Source organism: Tachypleus tridentatus, chromosome 10 (genome assembly GCF_004210375.1).
Source record: "Tachypleus tridentatus isolate NWPU-2018 chromosome 10, ASM421037v1, whole genome shotgun sequence".
Lineage (NCBI taxonomy): Eukaryota > Metazoa > Arthropoda > Merostomata > Xiphosura > Limulidae > Tachypleus > Tachypleus tridentatus.
In genome coordinates this window covers 136,093,093-136,116,887 of record NC_134834.1, presented here as the reverse complement: position 1 = coordinate 136,116,887, position 23,795 = coordinate 136,093,093, and the positions used below count along the sequence as shown (strand labels likewise).

General features: G+C 33.6%; 1 protein-coding gene across 1 annotated transcript in view; it reads left to right on the top strand.

The window, feature by feature from the left end:
• The window catches only part of LOC143230402 (calcium-activated chloride channel regulator 1-like), a 44,214-nt gene that overhangs the window by 2,912 nt on the left and 17,507 nt on the right, over nt 1-23,795 (top strand). The window contains exons 2-8 of the mRNA XM_076463910.1: nt 7,745-8,051; nt 9,619-9,850; nt 11,888-12,044; nt 15,114-15,241; nt 19,686-19,791; nt 22,032-22,247; nt 22,749-23,042. Of these exons, the coding sequence (XP_076320025.1) occupies nt 7,745-8,051; nt 9,619-9,850; nt 11,888-12,044; nt 15,114-15,241; nt 19,686-19,791; nt 22,032-22,247; nt 22,749-23,042 (1,440 nt within the window). The remainder of the gene's footprint in view (nt 1-7,744; nt 8,052-9,618; nt 9,851-11,887; nt 12,045-15,113; nt 15,242-19,685; nt 19,792-22,031; nt 22,248-22,748; nt 23,043-23,795) is intronic.

Here is a 23,795-nt window from a genome sequence, read left to right as displayed (position 1 = left end):
AATATTATACACTTGTTATATTTTATACTGCTCGTACTTTTATAGGAGAAAGATGTTGGAAGATAAAAATTATAGCAAGTAATATTTTGTACTTTGCCAATTTAAAAATAATTCTTCTACAGAAAGAAAGCTAGAAAACAATAGAAATCTCTATATTTCTTGCAATTTCATGAAAGGAAAAATAATTTAAGAAACATGTAAAAAATGGATAATGACTGCAACAGTTAACAGAGCAAAGTGAGATGTCATTAAAACAGTCCAGTTTCTTCTTAAAAGTTTAATAAAATAATCATTATTAAAATCTATTCAAATTAAACATGCTTCATCTGACTGGACTTTAAGACTTGTTATGACTTGGTTGATCAACACATATTCGCCGAAATCAGTATGTGTATTAATTATGCAGGTATAAAAGTGAATCTCTTTTGGCACTAGTTTTTACTGCAATCCCCTAATATTCATGGACATACATTCTAGGTTATTTCAATGTGTCAAATCTGGCGACTCACATGGATTCGTTATAGTATGAAAATGAGAAAAAATGTGGAAATGTATTTATAGTGGGAGAGGATAAAAGGAAAAGTTTGCTTCTGATGAATGGAAAACGAAACATTTTTTTTAAATGCCTGAAAAAGTAAGAGGTTTATTTTGGGGTGATGTTTACAATAATGTAGTGTATGTTTAACAAAATCGGAACTCAAAGCTATATTCTTTAAAGATAGAAGAACCTTGATCTAAAACTTGTAGAACATTGACCAACCGTGTAGTTTCATAAAAACAAAAACACTTTTTCGTTGATTTTTGCCTTTTGTAAACATTTTTTCTTAATATTTAACCTTCACAAGAAAAACTAAAAAATTAGTAAATGTAAAAATATAATATATATTATGTATTAAGATCAGTTTAGAAATAACATTTTGAGTGTTTTATTATATGTATAAACTAATGTTCTTGTTAGATGAAAAACAAAAAACTTTCGAACACAAACTACTATCACGAGCAAAAATAAGTAAACTCGTGAAGTGAAGAAACAACGATGAGTTTATTTTTCATTTCGTTTTAAGAAATTATGGGAAATACTTGAAATTAATCCAATGGCGTTTCATATGTTCTTTTAATATCACTGATCTTCACTGGTGGAAAAAGACAAAATAAATTACAAGTATTCTTTATATATTAGTATGTCTCCGTTTTATATTGGAATTACACTTGCATGAAATAATTTCTATTTGTGTCCAATGTTTGTGAACGTTTAACAGCATTTGAAAATAGGAATTTAATACAAATCAATCGTTTGAGTTCATCAGATAATTCTGAGAGCAAGTTTATAATTTCACTGTGTGGTACCTCAGCTGGAATGATGGTTTGAGTTCTTAAGAACATGAGGGTTTTAAGGCTCTGTAGACTGACTTATCAGTCTTGGTTTATCTTCAGCTTCAAGGAACATCTCTTACACTGAACTTGAATGATGGAATGTGTCTGAAGAAAATGATACACCACATGTAAGTTGTAATATGCTTTTGAATGTAACGAAAGTTGTTCTAAAGCACTTCTGGGTAGTTTTACACGAAGTAACGTCCTCGTTATGTACTTTGGTGTCATTTTCAGATGCATCAGCGGTGTTCTCTCCCTCAACTAACACCTCTTCCAATGTTGTATACTGTTCTTTTAAACTGATTCAGCTTCAGATAAATACTTGCAAAATGTTCCAGTTCAGATCTTACATTTGTAAGATCTAGTTGTGCCATAAGTTGATCTAATTATTCAGTGAAACAGCAAAAAGGCCTCTTTTCCTTTATGTCAGCAAAACACTACATTTTAGCATGTAGCTGACCATGTGCTGCAGATTATTTCTTAGGACTTCCTATTACTTGATCAAATACCGCGTTGAAAATATCAAGTCTGTATGTAGTCGAAGAAGATGTAGTTGTATCATCTGTAAATTTTGTTTCATCATATTTAATGTTTTACTCCCTTTGACCGGACAAATCAGTTGACACCTTGACTTCATCACCTTCCTCAATATCTAACAAATCTAGCCAATCAGTGTTCAAAAAGTTCGTTCAGTTGTCTGACAAATTCATCTGTTCCTGCAACATTGTTTTGTATGTCATCCTTCAGGGCTCTCAGTTGGAGCTTATGGTCTTGTATTTGCTTTCAAGCCTAAACAAAATCAAGTACTTCTTGGAAGGTATTGTGATACTGGTGTGATATGATGGAAAATGAGCATGAATGTGTGACAAAATTGTTTCATACTACAAAAAGTTCTTCAGCATTCTTCTTGCCCGTGTTTTATAGCAGCATCGTGTAACTTTGAAATGTAGTTTTATAGCAGTCTGTAAATGTTCATAATACACTTGATTTTCCTAACTAACAGGTTTCACATATAAATTTACTTCTATTCAATTTACCTCTCAATATCCTTTTTCCATATAACATTCACTCGTGGGACATTTTAAATAAATCTACGGCTTTTTGCAACATATTGAATAATGATATTACTGAAAAAATATATTTATCAAGTATATCAACTAAATTGACTATATGTGCATAAACATCACATTTGCACTTTTATATCCCATGGCAAAAACCTGAAAGCCACTGCACTTGCCCATGACAAGCTGATTATCCTTTTGTGCTGTTTGAAACTCTTGTTGATATCGATGTTGTAATCTCCAAGTCCACTTTTTTACTAAAATGAATAGTCCTTGTTCACTACCAATGGGGGTTGGTAGACAACAAGAGCTAGAAACTTTCAATTACTTTCCTACCAATCACATATTGGACTGTTCAGTTTTAGTGATGTCTTGTGTGGAATTAATATTTAGTGATAACATAGCAACATATTTAACTTCATTGGATATAACATTCTTGAAAATCTTTTTCATTATCACAAGCAGTTTGTTGACTGTTGTTTTAATGATGAAAACAACTGAAACACTTCTTTGAAGTTAGCAGGTATTTTGTTCAAATACATAGAGTGCATGCTTTACCGACTAAAAAGATTTAGCAGTTACAAGAAAACACCGTGATTTTGTCATACTGACTGACAAATTTTACAAGTTACAGGTGAACCCTGTGATTTTGTCATACTGACTGACAAATTTTACAAGTTACAGGTGAACCCTGTGATTTTGTCATACTGACTGACAAATTTTACAAGTTACAGGTGAACCCTGTGATTTTGTCATACTGACTGACAAATTTTACAAGTTACAGGTGAACCCTGTGATTTTGTCATACTGACTGACAAATTTTACAAGTTACAGGTGAACCCTGTGATTTTGTCATACTGACTGACAAATTTTACAAGTTACAGGTGAACCCTGTGATTTTGTCATACTGACTGACAAATTTTACAAGTTACAGGTGAACCCTGTGATTTTGTCATACTGACTGACAAATTTTACAAGTTACAGGTGAACCCTGTGATTTTGTCATACTGACTGACAAATTTTACAAGTTACAGGTGAACCCTGTGATTTTGTCATACTGACTGACAACTTTTACAAGTTACAGGTGAACCCTGTGATTTTGTCATACTGACTGACAACTTTTACAAGTTACAGGTGAACCCTGTGATTTTGTCATACTGACTGACAAATTTTACAAGTTACAGGTGAACCCTGTGATTTTGTCATACTGACTGACAAATTTTACAAGTTACAGGTGAACCCTGTGATTTTGTCATACTGACTGACAAATTTTACAAGTTACAGGTGAACCCTGTGATTTTGTCATACTGACTGACAAATTTTACAAGTTACAGGTGAACCCTGTGATTTTGTCATACTGACTGACAAATTTTACAAGTTACAGGTGAACCCTGTGATTTTGTCATACTGACTGACAAATTTTACAAGTTACAGGTGAACCCTGTGATTTTGTCATACTGACTGACAAATTTTACAAGTTACAGGTGAACCCTGTGATTTTGTCATACTGACTGACAAATTTTACAAGTTACAGGTGAACCCTGTGATTTTGTCATACTGACTGACAAATTTTACAAGTTACAGGTGAACCCTGTGATTTTGTCATACTGACTGACAAATTTTACAAGTTACAGGTGAACCCTGTGATTTTGTCATACTGACTGACAAATTTTACAAGTTACAGGTGAACCCTGTGATTTTGTCATATTGACTGATAAGTTTTACCAGTTACAAGAAAACAGCATGATTTTTTCATCTTTTACAGTTCGTGTGCAGCTTCAACTTTATGTTTTCTAAATAGAATATTAAAGTTTCTAATAACCCTGATAACAGCTGTAAGTCTATGAACAATTTTACAATTGTCTTCAAGTTTTGTGTATTAGGGACGTCTTAAGACTCCACTTTTTTTATTCATCATTTGGACTTCACAATTGTATATGTACTCCTTAGATTCTCCATCCTCGCCTTCATGTTTATGAACATGACATTAGTCACCGCATCCACTCACCCATAAAGACCTGGCATTACTGCTGGAATGTCATAAGCAAATAAAGCAGAAAGTGTTTTATTGATTATTTGAAAAAAGAAAGCCATTTTCCCTTTATTTTTTGTTTTACCATTAACTGATTTTCGGTAGTGTACATCTGAATTGAACGGAATATTTTCGTGTAGTTCAATCGGATGTTGGGCAAAATATTGATGTGCATATCATATCTTGATCGTTTAGAAAATACAGTCATATGAAAAAGTTAGAACACCCTATGAAAGCCTGTGAATTTTGTAACATTTTTGGATATATAGATATTTAATCTCAATTTTAACAATACTGAGAGATTATAGGAATATAACTAAACAATTAAAACTGAAGAAAAGACTTTTCAAGATCTTCTGTAAATGTAATTCTGCAAAAATGCATATTCTAACTGAGGAAAAAGTTAGGACACCCCCACATTTATTCCCACTTAAAATGGCTCAACTCACACACAGGTGTACCACACCAGGTGCACATGATTAGAAGATCGTTACTCAGCATTTTGAATGAGGCTTGCCCTATTTAAACCTCAGACATTTAGTTTGGTGTGCTCCTGACTGTTGAAGTGAGAGTGAGTGAGAGCAAAAGAGCTGTCTGAGGCCTTCAGAAAAAAAATTGTAGCAGCTTATGAGTCTGGTAAGGGATTTAAAAAGATCCCAAAAGATTTTGAAATCAGCCATTTCACTGTCCGGAAAATAGTCAACAAGTGGAGGGCTTTCAAAACAACCGCCAAAATGCCCAGGTCTAGTCGTCCAAGCAAGTTCACCCAGAGAGCAGACCGCAAGATGCTAAAAGAGGTCTCCAAACACCCTAACATGTCATCACGGGACCTACAGCAGGCTCTGGCTACTGTTGATATGAAAGTGCATGCCTCTACAATGAGAAAGAGACTGAACAAGTTTAACTTGCATGGGAGGTGTGCAAGGAGAAAACCTTTGCTCTCTAAAAGAAACATCAAGGCCAGACTGAACAAAGACCAGGACTTCTGGATTAATGTTTTTTGGACAGATTAGTCCAAAATTGAATTATTTGTACACCAGAACAGAGGACATGTTTGGCATAAACCAAATACAGCATTCCAGGAAAAGAACCTCATACTAATTGTGAAGAATGGAGGTGGAAGTGTCATAGTTTTGGGCTGCTTTGCTGCAGCAGGACCTGGACAGCTCACAATCATAAAATCCACCATAAATTCTACTGTATATCAGAGGGTGCTTGAGGATCAATTGTACAAAAATTAAAGCTAAAGCGGAACTGGACCCTGCAACACGACAATGACCCAAAACATACCAGTAAATCCACCAAGGACTGGCTGAAAACTAAGAAATGGAGAGTCCTGAAATGGCCGAGTCAAAGCCCAGATCTATATCTCATTGAGATGCTGTGGGGTGACTTGAAACGGGCTGTACATGCAAGAAACCCCTCAAACATCTCACAGCTGAAAGAATTCTGCATTGAGGAGTGGGGCAAACTTTCTTCAGATCGATGTCAGAGACTGGTAGATGGCTACAAGAAGCTTCTTACTTCAGTTGTTTCAGCCAAAGGGGGTAACACTAGCTATTGGGTGGGTAGGGTGTCCTAACTTTTCCTCAGTTAGAATATGCATTTTTGCAGAATTACATTTACAGAATATCTTGAAAAGTCTTTTCTTCAGTTTTAATTGTTTAGTTATAGACCTATAATCTCTCAGTATTGTTAAAATTGAGATTAAATATCTATATATTCAAAAATGTTACAAAAATACACAGGCTTTCATAGGGTGTCCTAACTTTTTCACATGACTGTATGTTCACACTATCAGGTTTCATTTTGTAAGAGTTGCCTACTCCTGTCTCTGTGTTGTTTTTCTCACCGCTGGGAGGGGTTACGGTATATGTGTAGATATTGCACCTATTGCTATATCGTCATACTTTTTGCGTGAACGAACAGGTTGCATAGTTTTTCAAGTCTCTTTATGATCAGTTTCTTGTATAACCTGTTGATTATTTTGAAATGTTTAATATAGAAAATGGTTTTATCGTTCTTTCTGTCAAACAAATGAGTAGTTGTGATTATATAACTTGAAGACTGACAAGTTCCCCACGAAACTGATTCTTGTGACAATTGTAGCTGGCAATTTAAATATTTTCGTGGAAACAAAAAAAAACATTCCTTTTTTAAATAGGACTGTGATGATTATGAATATCAGGATACTAAACTATCATTAGGCCTGGCATGGCCAAGCGCGTAAGGCGTGCGACTCGTAATCCGCGGGTTCGCGCCCGCGTCGCGACAAACATGCTCGCCCTTCCAGCTGTGGGGGCGTTATAATGTGACGGTCAGTCCCACTATTCGTTGGTTAAAGAGTTGCCCAAGAGTTGGCGGTGGGTGGTGATGACTAGCTGCCTTCCCTCCAGTCTTACACTGCTAAATTAGGGACGGCTCGGTGCAGTGGGCTAACAACCTACTCCCTTAAATACTTGTTGAAGAATCCGCAAGCGATTGCGGCTCTATGCTCCTAGATGGAATATAATGGTGATAACTAACTAACTAAACTTCCATTATTACAAAATAATAATGTGACCAAATTGATATTAAAATAAGCGAAACTTAGCTTTAGTATTTTATTCACAAATATATTTCCTGAGGATTGTTTTTTATTATTCAGCTGAGTAAATGTATTGAGGGTTTATTACAGTGGTCTACATCAATCTGGTCATTCAAGGCAGATAAAGGACATTTATTTTAATTTATGAACACGGGTTTAAAAGTTATTAAGTGGTAAACTATAAAATTTCCCACTACTGTGGGAAAGTCCGCCAGTGTCCACGTAATGAATTTAATCTTAAAAGTTAGAAAACAAAGGATGTACGTTGGGAAAGTTCTTAAAACGAAACACTTTAATATACTTATGTTTGCACATGGTTTTAGGTGGTTATGTGTAAACGCTAAGCACCAAAGAGGCTGTCTTTATTTTTCAATTGTAGTTACTTAAATTTAATCAGCAACATAACTGTTTTCACACGTGTCTGAGAACGTGTTTTTTTCTTGTCACTTAAGTTAAGGTCTTTATTTTTATGGGTTTTTTTACGTAGTTTGAAGGTAATCATTTGTTCGTAGCCGAAAACCTGATACTTAGCTATCAAAATATGCAGGAAATTGACGGAATTTGAAATGTATTATTTATTGATTTAAACGAGATTCTCTTTTATGAAAGTTTTAAATGCTGTAATCTGACAGTGCTGGTTATTCAATCAACGATAATTAACTCGTTATCTTAAAAAAACTGTCTTTTTAGGAACTCGCACGTCTTGCATCTAAAAACCTCTACAAAGCCACAAGATCACGTTCATATTTCCAAGAAATTCACATTCTTGTTCCAGAAGAATGGGACAACCCTCCAAAAGATTTAAGTCTACCACAAGAGCCCGCCACTTTCGAATCTTTTGACTCTGCAGATTTCCAAATCTCTACAAGTAACAATGATAAGCTGGAAACAAAAACAGTGCGAGCACTCTGTGGAAATCCCCAGGGTCCAGTAGAAATACCCTCAACCTATCTCTTAGTCTTGACCGGACAGGGAGAACTAGAATGGACAAGAGCGAGTTAGAAAGTCTTAACTTTGAATAATAACCTAAAAATCATCTATAATTGTTTCAAAAACCGCTATCTTATGTATTTTTCACGTTTTATTGTTTTTTAAAAGACATTTTACCATCCTTTTGTTAGTTTTATACTACCCCTAAGTATGAGATAAAAGTTACATACACATTTGAGATAAAAGATTTAATCAAAGACAATTTATCTGGCATCATACATTAATTCAAATCTTTGGCGAAATATAATATATATACGTATTTAATTAACATTTAGCCCCACCTAAATCTCCTTCTGAAAAAACATAATATACACCTATATTTAATACATGGTTGTGATTCAAAACTCCTACAGGGTAAGAAATGCAATTTAACTTGTTTGTTATGATGATCCAAAAGCCAGACCAAGTAGTAACTCGATGGGACAGAGTGTGACTACTGACTAACAATGTGGTGAAGACAGCAAACAGTCCATTATGACTTGGCTCTAACACAAACTGACCAAGTACAAAATTATGTTGCATTTAGTATCATTCAATACTCCAAACCTTCAACAGAAGAAATGTATAGTTTAATTTTATATTTCTTAATGACCCAAATCTCCAACCGAGTATAAAGTGTCATTAAAATTGGTTTCAAATAATGATACAGGCAGAATGCTGATAGACAATAAAATATATAATTATTCTTCGTGTCTTACAATTATTCAAAACTCTTGCAGTCTGAGTCTTGCTCTATACGCATTCGTGTTTACTGCTGATATAATTATGTGTAAATCCGATGTAATTTTGTATCAAAATTTTATGCAGTACATAATAGATGTAGTAGTATTAAATCAGTTTCGTTACATGTATTCTAGTGTTATGCTTCACTCCGTACGATACCGTGTTTCTCCGAAAATAAGACAGGGCTTATATTAATTTTAACTCCAAAATATGACACTAGGGCTTATTTTCGGAGGATGTCTTATTTTGATATATTAAAAAAATGAAGTTACAAAGTAAAACTATTAAACTAACCATTTAAAATAAACTATTATTAAACTATTAAACTAACTGATTAATACTTAAACAAACTAATTAACTAACTATTAAACTAATTAATAAATTATTTTTTTTGTATTTCTTTCCTCTTCCTGCCACTCTTAACTAGGGCTTATTTTAAGGGTAGGGCTTATATTAAAACTATCCCCAAAAATCACACTAGGTCTTATTTTATGGGTAGGTCTTATTATCGGAGAAACACGGTATATGTATGAACATATTTTGAGTTTGCTTTTTTTTTTTTTTTTGAATTTTGAGCACAGCTACGCGAGGGCTATCTGCGCTAGCCGTCCCTAATTTAGCAGTATAAGACTAGAGGAAAGGCAACTAGTCATCACCATCCACCACTAACTCTTGGGCTACTCTTTTACGAACGAATAGTAGGATTGATCGTACATTATAACGCCCTCACAGATCAAAATGCGAGCATGTCTGGTACTATTGGGGACTCGATCCCGCGACCCTCAAATATTGAGTGTTAATAGTTTAATCGTGAACGTATTTGTTTTTTATACTGATGACATATCTTCTAGCTCGCAGCTTAATACAACACTGGGCAAAACATCGCTGGGGAGTGTTTGAAGAGTATGTTGAGCCAACATTGCTCCTCGCTGAATTACGCATGGCAGAAGCAGGGATTCCTCGAACAGGGATCGAGCCACTATTTATTCTGAGCAGGATGACTAACGGCGTATATCCGTCTGTATGTGCATGGCCAGGAGATGTGAGACTCTACCAGCGGATCTTGGATGCTGGAACTACATAGTAAGTCAAACACATCAATGATATTGAATAACCAGAATCCTGAAGAAAGCGCGTGTTTGTACACTAAAATGAAAACACAGTAAAACATAGCGTACTTTTATATTGTATATTCTTTAATTTTAAAGTTCCATATTAATTAGTAAAATAAAGTTATGAAACTCGTTAAAAAAGTCATTTAATTAGTATAAATGTTTATTTTGAAGTTGCTAATATATGAAATATCTAAAAAGAAACTTTTAAATAAAATGTCCATTTTGTACGCATAAGTTTTATTTGCAGATAAGCACAAAGCTACACAATCCGCTATCAGTGCTCTGTTCGCCACGGGTATCGAAACACGTTTTATAGCATTGTAATTTCTCAAACATTCCGCTGTACCACTAGAGGACAATTAAAAGAGAGAGAGAAAAAAAGGTATCATAGATAAAGTTACTCCAGTGAATCCTAGTGTACCATTTAATAAACACTGAGCACTTAATCCACCTACTAATAACTTTTTAGGCAATTAAAATAGTTTACTAAAATAAAAAAAAAATATCAGGCAATAATAGTTATTTGCAAATTTAAAAATATTTTATTTCGGCAAAATTATACACCATTTTCACACACATTCATTACTATTACTTACGTACAAAAAGAACCGAAAGAAAATATGTCGTGGTAACACACATTGGTAATGCATCAATTTTTAATGATTATTTTGAACTTGGAGTCCTTGTACTTGGGACAAACACACCAATACGATGTTTTTTTCTCAAAAGTGTTGAAATTAAAACCTCTGTTTCTAATGGTTTAATTATAAGAAACGTAACTCTGAAACTCTCAAAACTTTTCTGTCTGCCCCCTGCCACCACCCCAAAGTTTACTACTCTCTGAATTTTAAAAATATGCACTGGCAGGTGCAACGTCCAGGTTGGAAAATACTCTAAGCCTATCTAATAGAATTTAAAGTGCCGCGGCTACTGGTGAAGACTTCAACAGCTCATATTTTTGAACAATTTTGAAATTGATTCCATTGTGCACTCTTGCTTTCAATGAGTTCTTAAATTAAAATAGTTTTATTAAATACATTTATAAATCAACTTGAATGCAATAGTTAGAAATTATTAAAAAACTGTTATTTATAACTGAAAATATATTTTCAGTTGAGAGCTTAATCTTCACCATGTTACGTCTAAAATTATCTATTTCTTACTAAAGTCCTCCACTGGCACAGAGAAAAGACTACGGATTTACAACGCTAAAATTAGGGGGTTTGATTCCCTTTAGTGGACTCAGCAGATAGCCAGATGTGGCTTTGTTATAAGAAAAAACACAAACACACTCCTTATTAAAATATCTCAATAGAGATATTATTTTTCTAATTCTTTTAGAAGTAAACAAGTTATTCCACAAGTGCAGTACCCAGCTACGCCCTTCAGTGGCCCATCGGTATGTCTGCGGACTTCTACCACTTGAAAACGGGTTTCGATATCCGTCGTGGATAAAGCACAGACATATCTCTGTGTAGTTTTGTGTTTATATAGAAAATAAAATAATGAATACTGAGATACATGATTTATGAAAACAATGTCGAATTAACTTGTTTTATGTAATTATTCATAGAGTGACTCAAATAGCGACTAAATAGAACTTATAGCGTTATAAGTCAGTGAGTGTATCGTTGACTCATCAGAGTACAACGTAGTAAGAACCTGAAACATAATAAATACAACTTTATTGTTTTTAGTCGTTATAGAAACGGTACTAGCAGCAATATCCACAATGAAAAAATTTCTTCGAATTGACCTATTACATCTTTTTTAGGTTTGTATTTCCAGGATGTTATCTAGATGTAAACTGCTCTCAGGCAATACATTTCTTCTGTACACATTTTAAAGCCTTATCGCTTTTGAGCCACCCTTTACAATGAACAAACTTTATGCAAATATTGTCTAAACGGTTGTCCTGGGAGAAATTATTTGAGTATGTATTAATTTTTTTCAGTACACTTTCTACGATTCTTTTTGGTTAATTATTAATAATTCTTACTTTCAGCAACATTCTGACTAATGAAACCTGTGACCCCAAAAAAGCTTTTGACTCTTCTGGTGACTTACTGGACAGGCTTTCTTGTACGTACAGAGTGAACAGTGACCGCGCAAATAATAATTCTGATAACGTATCGCTTATGTCGTTGGTGGAATTTTCTCGTGTAAGTAAAAAATGAGAGTTATTCAGTGGTTTAATTCTTTCTTTAAAAATATATTATTCTTTTCAGCAAAATGTGAAGTCTACTTGAAATTTTTTAAATCGTATTTATTGTACTAGATTTTCTTATAGTTTGAGAACAACTTTGATTTCCTATTTGAAGTGAAAGAGGGGATGCTCACATTTAGTCCAACAGGTCACCGCAAGGAGATGAAATCAAATAATTAGCTCACCTTATCAGTTAGAGCCGCTTACCAACGAAACGTGTTTCATTTAATAGACAAAGTAACATTGTATGATTAGTGGAATATACGACTATCTAACTATAAATACTAACTGGCTACTGTTAATTAGTTGTACCTTACATTCCGTCTGCTAGTTTGATATACTCCTCAGAGAATTTCTGAAGATGGGTGTTTTCCATTTAGTGGTTGGATTTGATCGCGGGTCTTCATATTACAAAGACTGATGTAAAGCTCTCTCATTCATCGATACAATTCACACTAGAAATAGAAGATGATAGTTAATGTATATGCTTACATACAAGACACTTAACTTATCAGGTCATCCCACAAGTAATGTCCTAAAATTTAATATAGAAAGTGTATCATTATTTCTGTCTTTGTAGAAGGCTTTAGTGACTAAAATATGTAGTAGAACATGTATAAAAATGTTCATACAAATAAAAGAAACTAACCCAACTCCACTATTTCAGATCATTAATCAAATAAGTATTTATAGAGATGGATGTGCCTGAGGGTCACATTAGGCATATAATACTTTATGAGTTTTAAAAAGGGAATAATGCAACAGAAACTACACGAAACAGTGTAGAGTCTTTCAATGAAAGAAAATGTCGAAGGTGGTTTCAGAAATTCAGATCAGGTGACTACAGCTTAAATGATGCGCCACATTCAGGTCGTCCTTTTGGGTTTAATGATGACTTTCTGCTGGCTACATTTAATGAAGATTGTGCTGTAACAGTTGAAGAACTAGTACAGAAGCTTAATTCAACCCATTCAACAGTTTACCGTCATCTGCAACAACTTGAAAAGGTGTCAAAACTTGGAAAATGGGTTGCCCAAGATTTGACAGAAGTCAACCTTAGAACAAGTGTGGACATTTGCACTTCTCTGCACTCTCGTGAACGTAATTCATCTTTTTTGGACAGGTTAGTGATTGGAGATGAAAATTGTATATATTATAAAAGCGTTAAAGCCGCAGACAATGGCTCAATGCAGATAAAGTGGCTAAAGCAGCACAGCCCAAAATGGCCCTCCACCCAAGGAAAGTCTTGGTAAGCGTTTGGTGGTATCCACTTTGAGTTGCTGCCACTCAATGTTACAATTACATCACACTTCTATTGTCAACAATAAAACATTCTATTGAATGTTGCACTGAAAGAAAAGAGGTCTGCTTTGATCAATAATAAAGGTATTGTGTTACACCAGGATAATGCACGGTCCCATACAGCAAAGATCACATCTACAGAGATTGAAGAGCTAGACTGAAAAACTTCCACATCCACCTTATTCTCCAGACCTTGCCCCATCTGATTGTCATCTATTCCAAAGTTTGCAGGACTATTTTAATGAAAAGAGCTTGGAATACATGAAGATGTCAAAACAACCCTCTCTACATTCTTTTTCTCCAAACCCCAAGAATTTTACAGAAGAGGCATTCAGAAGCTCGTGAATCGATGGCAGGAAGTAATTAATAATAATGGAACATACATTATTGATTAAATAACATTAAAAGCATTTGAATTCCTTTCTATTTTTTGAACTTAAAATCGGACATTACTTAAGGGATGACCTGATATATATTACAAGAGTTTACACGAAATTCACAAACATTAGTAAATAACAAACCTATTGATCAAACCACCCCAGCCTAATAGGTATCATGGGCTGTTCAGCTTTCAGAATAAAGAAGATTTTTAGTGCAGGATTAATTAAAGAGAAGAAAACGAACGTATCACTGATACCTTTCTTGAAGCTTTCATACGCCAAGTTATAGAGACGTAGCCTATTCTCCTATATTCCTGTAAACATCAGGGAATAGGTGAAATGAAACAAAATTCAAGCTCGAGAGGCTACTGCAAAATACAGTTGCACGTAATGCAAATTAATCTACTTATAGTCCTAGTGGAGAGAAATATACATTTGACAACATTTTTTTGTAAGGATAATCTGCAACCATTAGAAAAAAAAAAGATCGGCTCAAATCAAAAGTCAGGAGCATAACAGACATACAAGATTGTGAAATGTCGATCTACCTGAAATTTTTGGAATTATCATACAATAAAAGGAAATAATGTTAAAAATAATAGTATATGAATCCCATGTAAGAATAAGAAATAGAAACGAAGCCTTCTGCATTCACATAATTAATAACACACTCAGTCAGCCCAACACTTGGATATCCTTCTGGAAACCATTCAATTAATATAACCGATCCGATTCGAAACGAATAGATATCGCAAACTTTCTAATAAGGGATTCGGACCCTACCAACAATGAAACAGTTCTTCTCGGGACTTTCCTGAAGGCAGCACCAGGTTATTAGCGAAATGTAGGTAAACTGATCTGTAGTTAATAGTAAAAAGGTGTCTAACTGATAAAAACAGTTAGATGATAGAATAGACTATTAAGCATTACAACAACCGACATGTAATCCAGATATTTATCAAAGCATGACCCGCACCATCTCCATTTTGATGGTAGTGTGATTACCCTATAAGATCAGAGGATTTTAACTTCCTCAATTTTGACAGTTTAATTTCGTTTACGACAAAAATAATAATTTCAATACTCTCCCAAATTGATTAGGCATGTTACCAAAACTAAATTTAATTATAGTTTATGGAAAATGCAAGTAATTGTTCTGTGTATATATGTATATACGTGTACAAACATTATCTTTGTATATATGCCCATACATGAAGAAACACTATATGTGTATATATGTTTATACATGTATCTGTGGATATATATATACATATACAAACATCACCTGTGCATTATATGTATATACGTGTACAAACATTATCTTCATTCTGTGATTTACACAGTCAGATCATTTTTGTGATGAAGATGCTCATTCGAAGAATGCGAAACATCCACAGAACATCTTGTGTAAAGCAAGTATTTGGAAAACAATATCTTCGAAGTCAGTTGTTGGTGATCTGTATAACACTAGGTAGGTGATAAGTGACAACATAGCTATAGTAAATGATATCATGCTTTAGTAAACTAGAATTAGTATTATAGCTGTCACTCCTGAAGTGTTAAACAAGACAAACTAGTTAGTATAAAAGTTATAAACTTAAAGAGCCATCATTTATGCGTAAACGCTGCATGCCTCTACCACAGAATCCCGAACATGGCCAATTTTGACACAACAAAAAATCGTTAAAACACTGAAAATTTGAAAATTGTCTATATCGCTGCTTTGGAAATGCAAGAAGGTATATTTGTACCAAAGCCTGTGTAAGTCAGTTAACATATGCATGGATGATCTAGGAAAACCTAAAATTATACTTTTGTCGCTGAAAAATATGACCAAAAGATAGAAATTCAAAAATTCTTTATATTTCTGTTTGGAACCAGCAAAGAGTATCTTTGTACTGAATCTCACGTTTGGTCAAAATATGGCCGAGTGATTGAAGAAAAGCCCATAATTATGTTGTTTCTTCTTTTGTGATTTCTGATCTCCTGAAACTACTTAAAATAAGCAAGTCCATATTTTTGCAATTCAATGTGTTAGGTGCATGAAAATTATATTTATGCGAATTTTTAATTTTGATTGCCGTAAATATGACCACACAGGAGCCCAAAAGAAACATATTTTTTGGCTGTTTGACCTTTGACTCCAACATATCCTCAAAACGTTTTACTGGTGTTAAATCGAGATATAAACCTACCACATTTTAAGCCAATCCGCTGAGAAATGAAGGAATAGTAGTAGACTGACAAGTGTTTGTAAGGTGTTTCTCATTTGTAGTTGTGCACAAAGTTGCACAATGGACAGCCTATCATAGCCGAATGGTTAGGGCTTTCGACTCGTAATCTGAGGGTCGCGGGTTCGAATCTACGTCACACCAAACATGCTCGCCCTTTCAGTCGCGGGAGCGTTATATGTCACGATCAATCCCACTACTCGTTGACAAAAGAGTAGCCCAAGAGTTCGCGATGAGTGGTGATGACTAGCTGCCCCTTCCCTCTAGTCTTACATTGTTAAATGAGAGACGGCTAGCGCAGATAGCTCTTGTGTAGCTTTGAGTGAAATTCAAAACAAACAAGCATAATGGACTATCTGCGATTTTCCCACAATGAGTACCCAAACCAAATTTTTAACTTTGTAAGTGGGCAGACATACCGATGTAGCATTAGAGTATTTGGAAGAAGAAGAAAGGAGAAACAATAGAAAGAACAGTATGTATTTCTGCGGAGACATAAAGATAGGAAGATAGAAACATATACCCTCTCCTACCAAAATACATGGAACATACTTCTGACTGCAAAAAAATGGGAATGGCTACGAAATATACAACTAGTTTGGCCTGTAAAGGTGATCAGTGGTTCGCTCTGTAGTCATTTTGAGCTTGTACGCCAAATGACAAATATAGGGTAAAGGCTAACAGAGTTTTAGAGGAAAGGACTAGTTGGATGTCATTTGGGGAAAATTTCTGTATGTGTTATTGTACTACAATTAAACATTTCTATGTCTGCAGTTGGCGATTTTCTGAAGAAATGGAAGTCTGTAAGTGACAAAGAGTTAAAAAAACCTAGGTAGACGTAAAATATTGACTGAGAGGACTTGACGTGGTTTAAGAAGACTACACGTAGTTACTCTATCTCACTGTTAGAGCCAAGAGAATCTGTGTTTAGAGATGCGAGCAGCTACAGGCAATTCTGTAAGATTCCACAACATGTCGAAAGATAAATCTGTTTATAAAAAACAAATGCACGCCGTTGATTGGCACACCAAACCTGGACCGTGGATCAATGGAAGTCTGTACTGTGGAACAAAAAGTCATGCTACATTCTGATGGATATTTTTAGATTGAAGAGTGCCTCGAAAACTCTTGTTACCTGAGTATATTGTCCCAACAGTGAAGTATGGAGGTAGTGGTATCATATTCGGGGGGTGCTTCTCGTGTCATGGACTAGGTCCACTCATCGAAGTGCATAGCACTTGGAACATGGAATGTTCTGAAACAGTTTATTGTGGACATTTTATGGTAGAGGCCCTCGCGCCTTCTAACATGATAACGCTTCATGACACAAAGCAAAGATTGAATTTGTTTGTTTAGAATTTCGCACAAAGCTAGAAGCGAGCTATCTGCGCTAGCAGTACCTAATTTAGTGGTAACAGATTAGAGGGAAAGCAGCTAATCAGCATGACCCACTGCCAATTTTGAGATACTATTTTATCAATGAACAGTGGGACTGACCGTTACATTATAACCCTTTCTCGGCTGAAAGGGTGAGCATGTATGGATCGACGGAGATTCGAACTCGTATTCATCAGATTCAAGGATTGTGAACGCGTGGTTTGAAGAAAGTAACATTGGAACATTGTAGTGGACAGCACCGACCCCCGACCTTAACCTGATATATTGAACATCTTTGGGATGATTTAGAACGCAGAATTTGAGTAAGGCCAATGCGGAACTCTTCAGTAGTGAAGCTTACTAATGGTTTAAAGGAAAAGTGGAACACAGTACCACCAGCTTTCTACTAGAAATTAGTAGGAGGTTTTACGGCCAAAGGTGGGCCAACATGCTATTAATTTCTTGTAATAAAGAAATGCATTATTCATAACTACCAGTGCCACATAACTTTTGCTAGAATAGTGTATGTTAATAGAAAACGCCCAACTAATCTTTCCATCTAGATAATTATTGGATATTCAGATATTTCTCAAAATTAAAAACATGTCTATGTATGGTAATGATTTTCTTTGTTAGGTTGCTGATTATTATGGGAACTTGAGATAATGTTTTATGTTGATTAGTTCGGATATAAACAAGACTGCTTAAGAAATACGAATTATTTTCACTTTAAAATTTAAAGAGATGAAAAAAATGTGATGAAGATATAGTGACTTTTTTCAAGAGAGAGAGAGTGTGTGGGTGTTTTGTTGTAGCAAAGCCCCATCGAGCTATCTACTGTATTCACAGAAGGAAATCGAACCCCTGATTCTAGTGTTATAAACCCGAAAATGACCGCTGTCTCAGCGGGTAAATTGCTTAAGAGAGAATTTTGTTAACATTTTTACCATCTTACAAACACTTGAGTGATGTGGTTCAACGTTTTATACATTTCAGTTTTAAACCATTTACTCAATTTAATCACCGAAACTTTTCCTTTCATCTTTCATCAATATGTGATATAACATGTTAACTATATTTGTAATCATTCTGGATTTCAACTGTGGTATAAAGTGATATTTATGAATATATTTATCACAGTGTCAGTTGGGACCTTACAAACACACACACGTAGTTGTTAATGTTTTGCAGAAGATAATGAATAATTTAACTTAGTGATGTCGAAATTGGCAAATAACCCTTAACGCAAACAAAATACAGTAGGCTAGTTTTAGAAGGTGATGAATAACTAGCATGACGATTAAATAAATTTCTATTTAGGCTCTTCAAACGATCATAAAAACAGCGTCTAAAATTAAGATTTGAAGATTAACGTATGATAATACTTTATCATGAAAAGAATATGTGGAAGAAGTAAAGGAAAATTTTAATTTTATGCAAAGAATAATTAATTACTTCACAGATTATAGTATAAATACATTAATAAACATTTATAAAATAATTGTTCGGGTATATGTTTTGGAATGCAGAAATTCAAAATATGAAAATATTAACTGTATATTGTAACAGCTACAAGAGAAATAAAATAAAATTATGAGATAGGCGACTAAAATTAATACAGCTATTCTTGTTTCTACTTTACATAAATAGCTGTCTGTGTTCATATTAAAGACAAAATGTTACATTTGCCTGGGAAATATTTTCATAGAATGTCTTTAATTCTTGAGCTACTCATTTGCCAAGGAATAGTGGGATTGGTGGTCACACTATAACGCGTCCACGGCTGAAACGAGTTGAGCAACCTAATCACCTGACCAAAGTTACCAGTAATGAATTATGAGGGCTAAAAATATATTTTAAACGTAATTTTATACATTCCTGATTTTAAATCTGGAATTGAAAAACTAAGAATAATGCGAAAAAATCTGTTTTACGTAATTGTTACCATAAATGTAAAAACCAGCGCTGTTAGATTAGCCCCCCAGTGGCTGGCCGGTATGTCTGCGGACTTCCAACACTAAAACCCGCGTATCGATACCTCTGGTGGGCCGCGCACAGATAGCCCATTGTGTAGCTTTGTACTTCAAAACAACAACTGTTAGATTAATTCTTTCACAGAAAAAACTGTTATTGATAATTAGACTGTCTTTCCTTTTTACGTATTAAGTGTAACCCACTTTAAATTATGATTTTTATCAAGTATTTATTACCTTATTATAATTTTAAAATTAAATTCGTGATTATTTATTTATAATTAATTTTGAATGCATATAATGTAGTATCGAGTACCTATATAAATATTTCCAGAAACCCTCCAAGAGCGAGCGTCGACACGACCCCACGATTCAAGCTTGTTAGATCCGAAATTCCACGTATCGTCATTGTCACTGATATCTCTGAAAGCATGAAAGGGGTGAGTTCTTCTGGGAAAATATATTTGTTTATTTAGTGTTATTTAGAATCCAATGCAGTGTATTTGTTACTGTTCTGAACAAAAATCATAAAAAACATCATAAATAATGCTCTAAGGTAGCTGTAAATTTCTCTAATTCGTTTTTGATTGGTCACTGGTTAATGGGCATGTGCCCAGGGATTGGAGGATTGCCAATGTTACTCCAAATTTTAAAAGAAGTAATTATTGATAATTGCCTTGAAAATTATAGGCCAGTCTTACTTTTGTGTTCCTAGGTGGCTCAGCGATAAGTCTGAGAACTTATTCTAAAATTCAGATTTCGATACCCGTAGTGGGCAGACAGTTCATTATGTATCTTTGCACTTAACAGCAAATAAAGTTCTGCAATGGGAAAAATCTAGAGCGTCTGATAAAAGAACCCTCACAAAATTATTCAGTAGAATATGACGCCATTTCATGTAAGATATTAACTAATATATAAAATACTATTATTTAAAAAGAATAAACATGATTACTTACAAATACAAAAATTGTGTTTATTCTAATAGAATACATGGATTAAAGTATAAACATCCGATAGGTAAAAAAGGGAATTAAGCATAAACATTTTTGTCACTTATTGCTGAATATGTTTAAAGATTGACCTTTAATGATTAAAAATATTTTTAAGATAATAAAATGAATTACTATATTTTTTTTAAAATTAAATGTTGTTTACTAACATACTAAATAATCAATAATATAAATTCGAATGTGTTAAAAGCTCTTGGATTAATTATAATTTCTGATTAAAATATTGGATTGTACTAGCGCAAAGCCAAACTGGTTTATATGTTTTGTCCACTGCAAGAAACCAAGATCTGGATTTCGGTGTTTTAAGTCTATGAACTTAACTTGCCCCAGGGAGACACAAATGAGCTAAAGCAAACATAGATTCGCGGAAGGAAAATATTACTTTATGAATCTATTTTTTTACGGCGTTACTCGTTATTTAGTTCATAAAAAGAGTATATAATTAGTGTACTTATATTTTCAAAAACTTACGATAAGAAGCCACACAGAAAATTAACTAAAAATACCACATTGGTGGAGGTTGGAGAAAGACTATTTGATTTGATTGGAGCGGGTTGGATGAATGACGGGAAAAGGTTGTCATTAAATGAATCCTTCAAATTCGGTCCTTATTATTAGTAAAGTACCTATAGTGCAGTGCGTTTGCCTCTTTTATTTTTATTAATGGTATTTAAATGGACATAATTAATAAAATTTGCTGGTGATATTGAATTGTTGGATATTTATAGCTGTATTAAGGATGGTGAAGTATTATTGAAAGACTTGGATCAATTGAATACTTATTTGACACATCATCTTTAATTATTATAAGCGTAAGATAATGAATTTAAGCTATTAGAATTTAGATCACACATTTAATATAGATGAAAACTCATACAGTAGGAAAAAAGTGGTCATGGTATAGTACTGGATAAACCAGTCAAGCCGTCGAATTTGTTTCTAGTAGTAGAGTTAATATGGTTTTACCATGTATTTACAGACGTAATGATTATAAAACAAAACACGAAATTGTATTTCTAAACGATTCATTAGTTAAGACTTCAGTTATAACACTGTAAACAATTTTTGTTTCTGTCCTCTCTCTCAAAAAAAAAAAGAAAAGAGATTTGACGACATATTGGAAATGGTTCAGAATGAGAATACTAGAATAATTCCAGATGTGGTGGGGTTATAGTTTAAGTTAAAATGTGAAAGGTGAACCTATTCAAGAACACAGTGTTTTCCAGCTGTCGATAAGATAACGATTTTTAGTTTGTTTGTGCTACAGTATAACATTTTGAAACCAACTTGATAGCATGACACAACAATAAGACTTGAAAAAGCAAAGGTTAGTCTCAATATAAAAAAAAACAATTTTATTTTTTCATAGATTGATTAACATATGAGTTATTTGCTTTTCATTAGTTGAGACCTGTATTATACAAATGTTTAAAAGAAGAATTTATGATTTCGTGACAAATTAAGACTTGTTCAGCTGGTTAGCCATAATGTAAAGAAAATGAAGAAGTTAAATGGTATGTTAGAAAAATAATGATTTATTTTATAATTTTTGAAAAAGTAAATATCAACAATTTTGTACGAGATGAAAATCTAGAGTCTTGACTATTAGAAATTCGACAGACGAAATGTTATTATTGAGAAGTGTTTTTTTTTTAATTTTCTTACAGAATAACTCCAGAACTTTACAGAGTAGTCTAAAGCGTTTCATCAATTATCTAGCAATTGATAGAAGTATGATAGCTATTGTTGGGTTCAACGATTCGGCACATGTTTTTGCTGACCTCACATTTGTAGCAGAAGGCAGGGATGCACTTTCTTCCAAACTTCCTTCTGCCACGGGAGGACGCACATGTATTTCTTGTGGAATAAATAGCGGACTACAGGTATTTTGTCATATTTTATAAATTCTATGTACATTACTTTTTTGTTCCTTTAACTATTGTGAATTTTTAATGTATATACATAGTACTCCTATCTAGTAAATTTTTACTGATTTGACTAAATTACAGAAATATTTAAAGTTATGGTTTTAAAAACCATAATTCTGGTTTCATAAATTGTAATTCCCTTCCTCCTATATTTAGTGTTTTAATTTAGTGATTCTATACAATTAATCTATTAATACCAGAAAAAGATTGGAATGGAAGTATTTTGAGTACTTTATAGTTTGTATTTAAGAAATGTATATATTAATGCAATTTAAACAAAAATTGATTATTCTAGTGATATGAATACCCTATTTCCTTAGATATTGCCTTAAGTTATTCATAACAATAGATGTTAGTTAAAACATTCTTTTCTGAATGTTAAACATTTATTTATTATAAAAATCAATTTATAATTGTATTATATAATTATTAATGTTTTTTTTTCTTTTTTTTTAGATACTGGAGCGTAGAGGAGGAACTGCAGGGGGACTGCTACTGATATTTACGGATGGTATTGAAAATGAAGCTTTCAATCTAACAAATATTATGACCAAAGTGTCCAACTCTGGTGTCAGAGTAGGAACATTTGCTTTGTCTTGCAAAGTAGATGTGCAGCTGGACCACCTGGCAACTGTTAGTTATGGAAAGTCTTACATCATTCCTAGTGAAGATGCGATGCTGTTAATGGATGAAGCGCTCTTGGACATTGTCAATTTTGCACAGAGAGGAGAAATTCCTCACCGCCTATGGGTAAGAGCATTAGAAGTTGTTAAAATATAAAACATTGACAGTAAATTCAGTTTTGTTTAGAAGCTATTGAAACTTAAAAATAAGGGCGTTTGATAATTTCGTAAGTATGGTATTCGGGGTCAAGAGGTTTTTCTCGCAGAGCAACATGTTTGTCCTGCGATTTGGAATGTTAGATAATAGCGGTTTATCGAGTATAATGCTATCTCATCAGTAAAGAGAAATACTTAGAATTGAGAGTTCATAATTTACAGAAATATGTTTATTGACAAACATATTACTATGCAAAATAAAACAAGGACAAGAATTTATGTTCTACATACCTTATAGTTAAAATATAAATAATAATGACAAAAGCGAGGCTAAGAGTTTATTTTAAAAGGTCTTTATTAGTTTAGTGTGCTTCTCTGTAAGTTAAACTAAATTTAAACCTTAGACTAAAATTAAAATTTCGCAGAAAATTAAGATAAAGCGTAAAAGTTGTGTATCAATTTTGAAAAACTAAAATCATTGTTAAAATTTGTCAGGTTTTGGAGGGCCGGATTATTTACAGTAGGCGGCCGTCACTTGTTTGCGATAAATTTCAACTATAAATAAACAGCAGCTCATTCCGCTTGTTTTAAATTAATATATTAAAAACAAATAAAATGTATATAAAAATGTTTGTTACGCTGTTGGTTATCACAGTTGTATCCAGAGTTTTAAATAATTGTCTCTTTTTCATCACATTCTACACAGGCTGGTTCAGTTACTTTA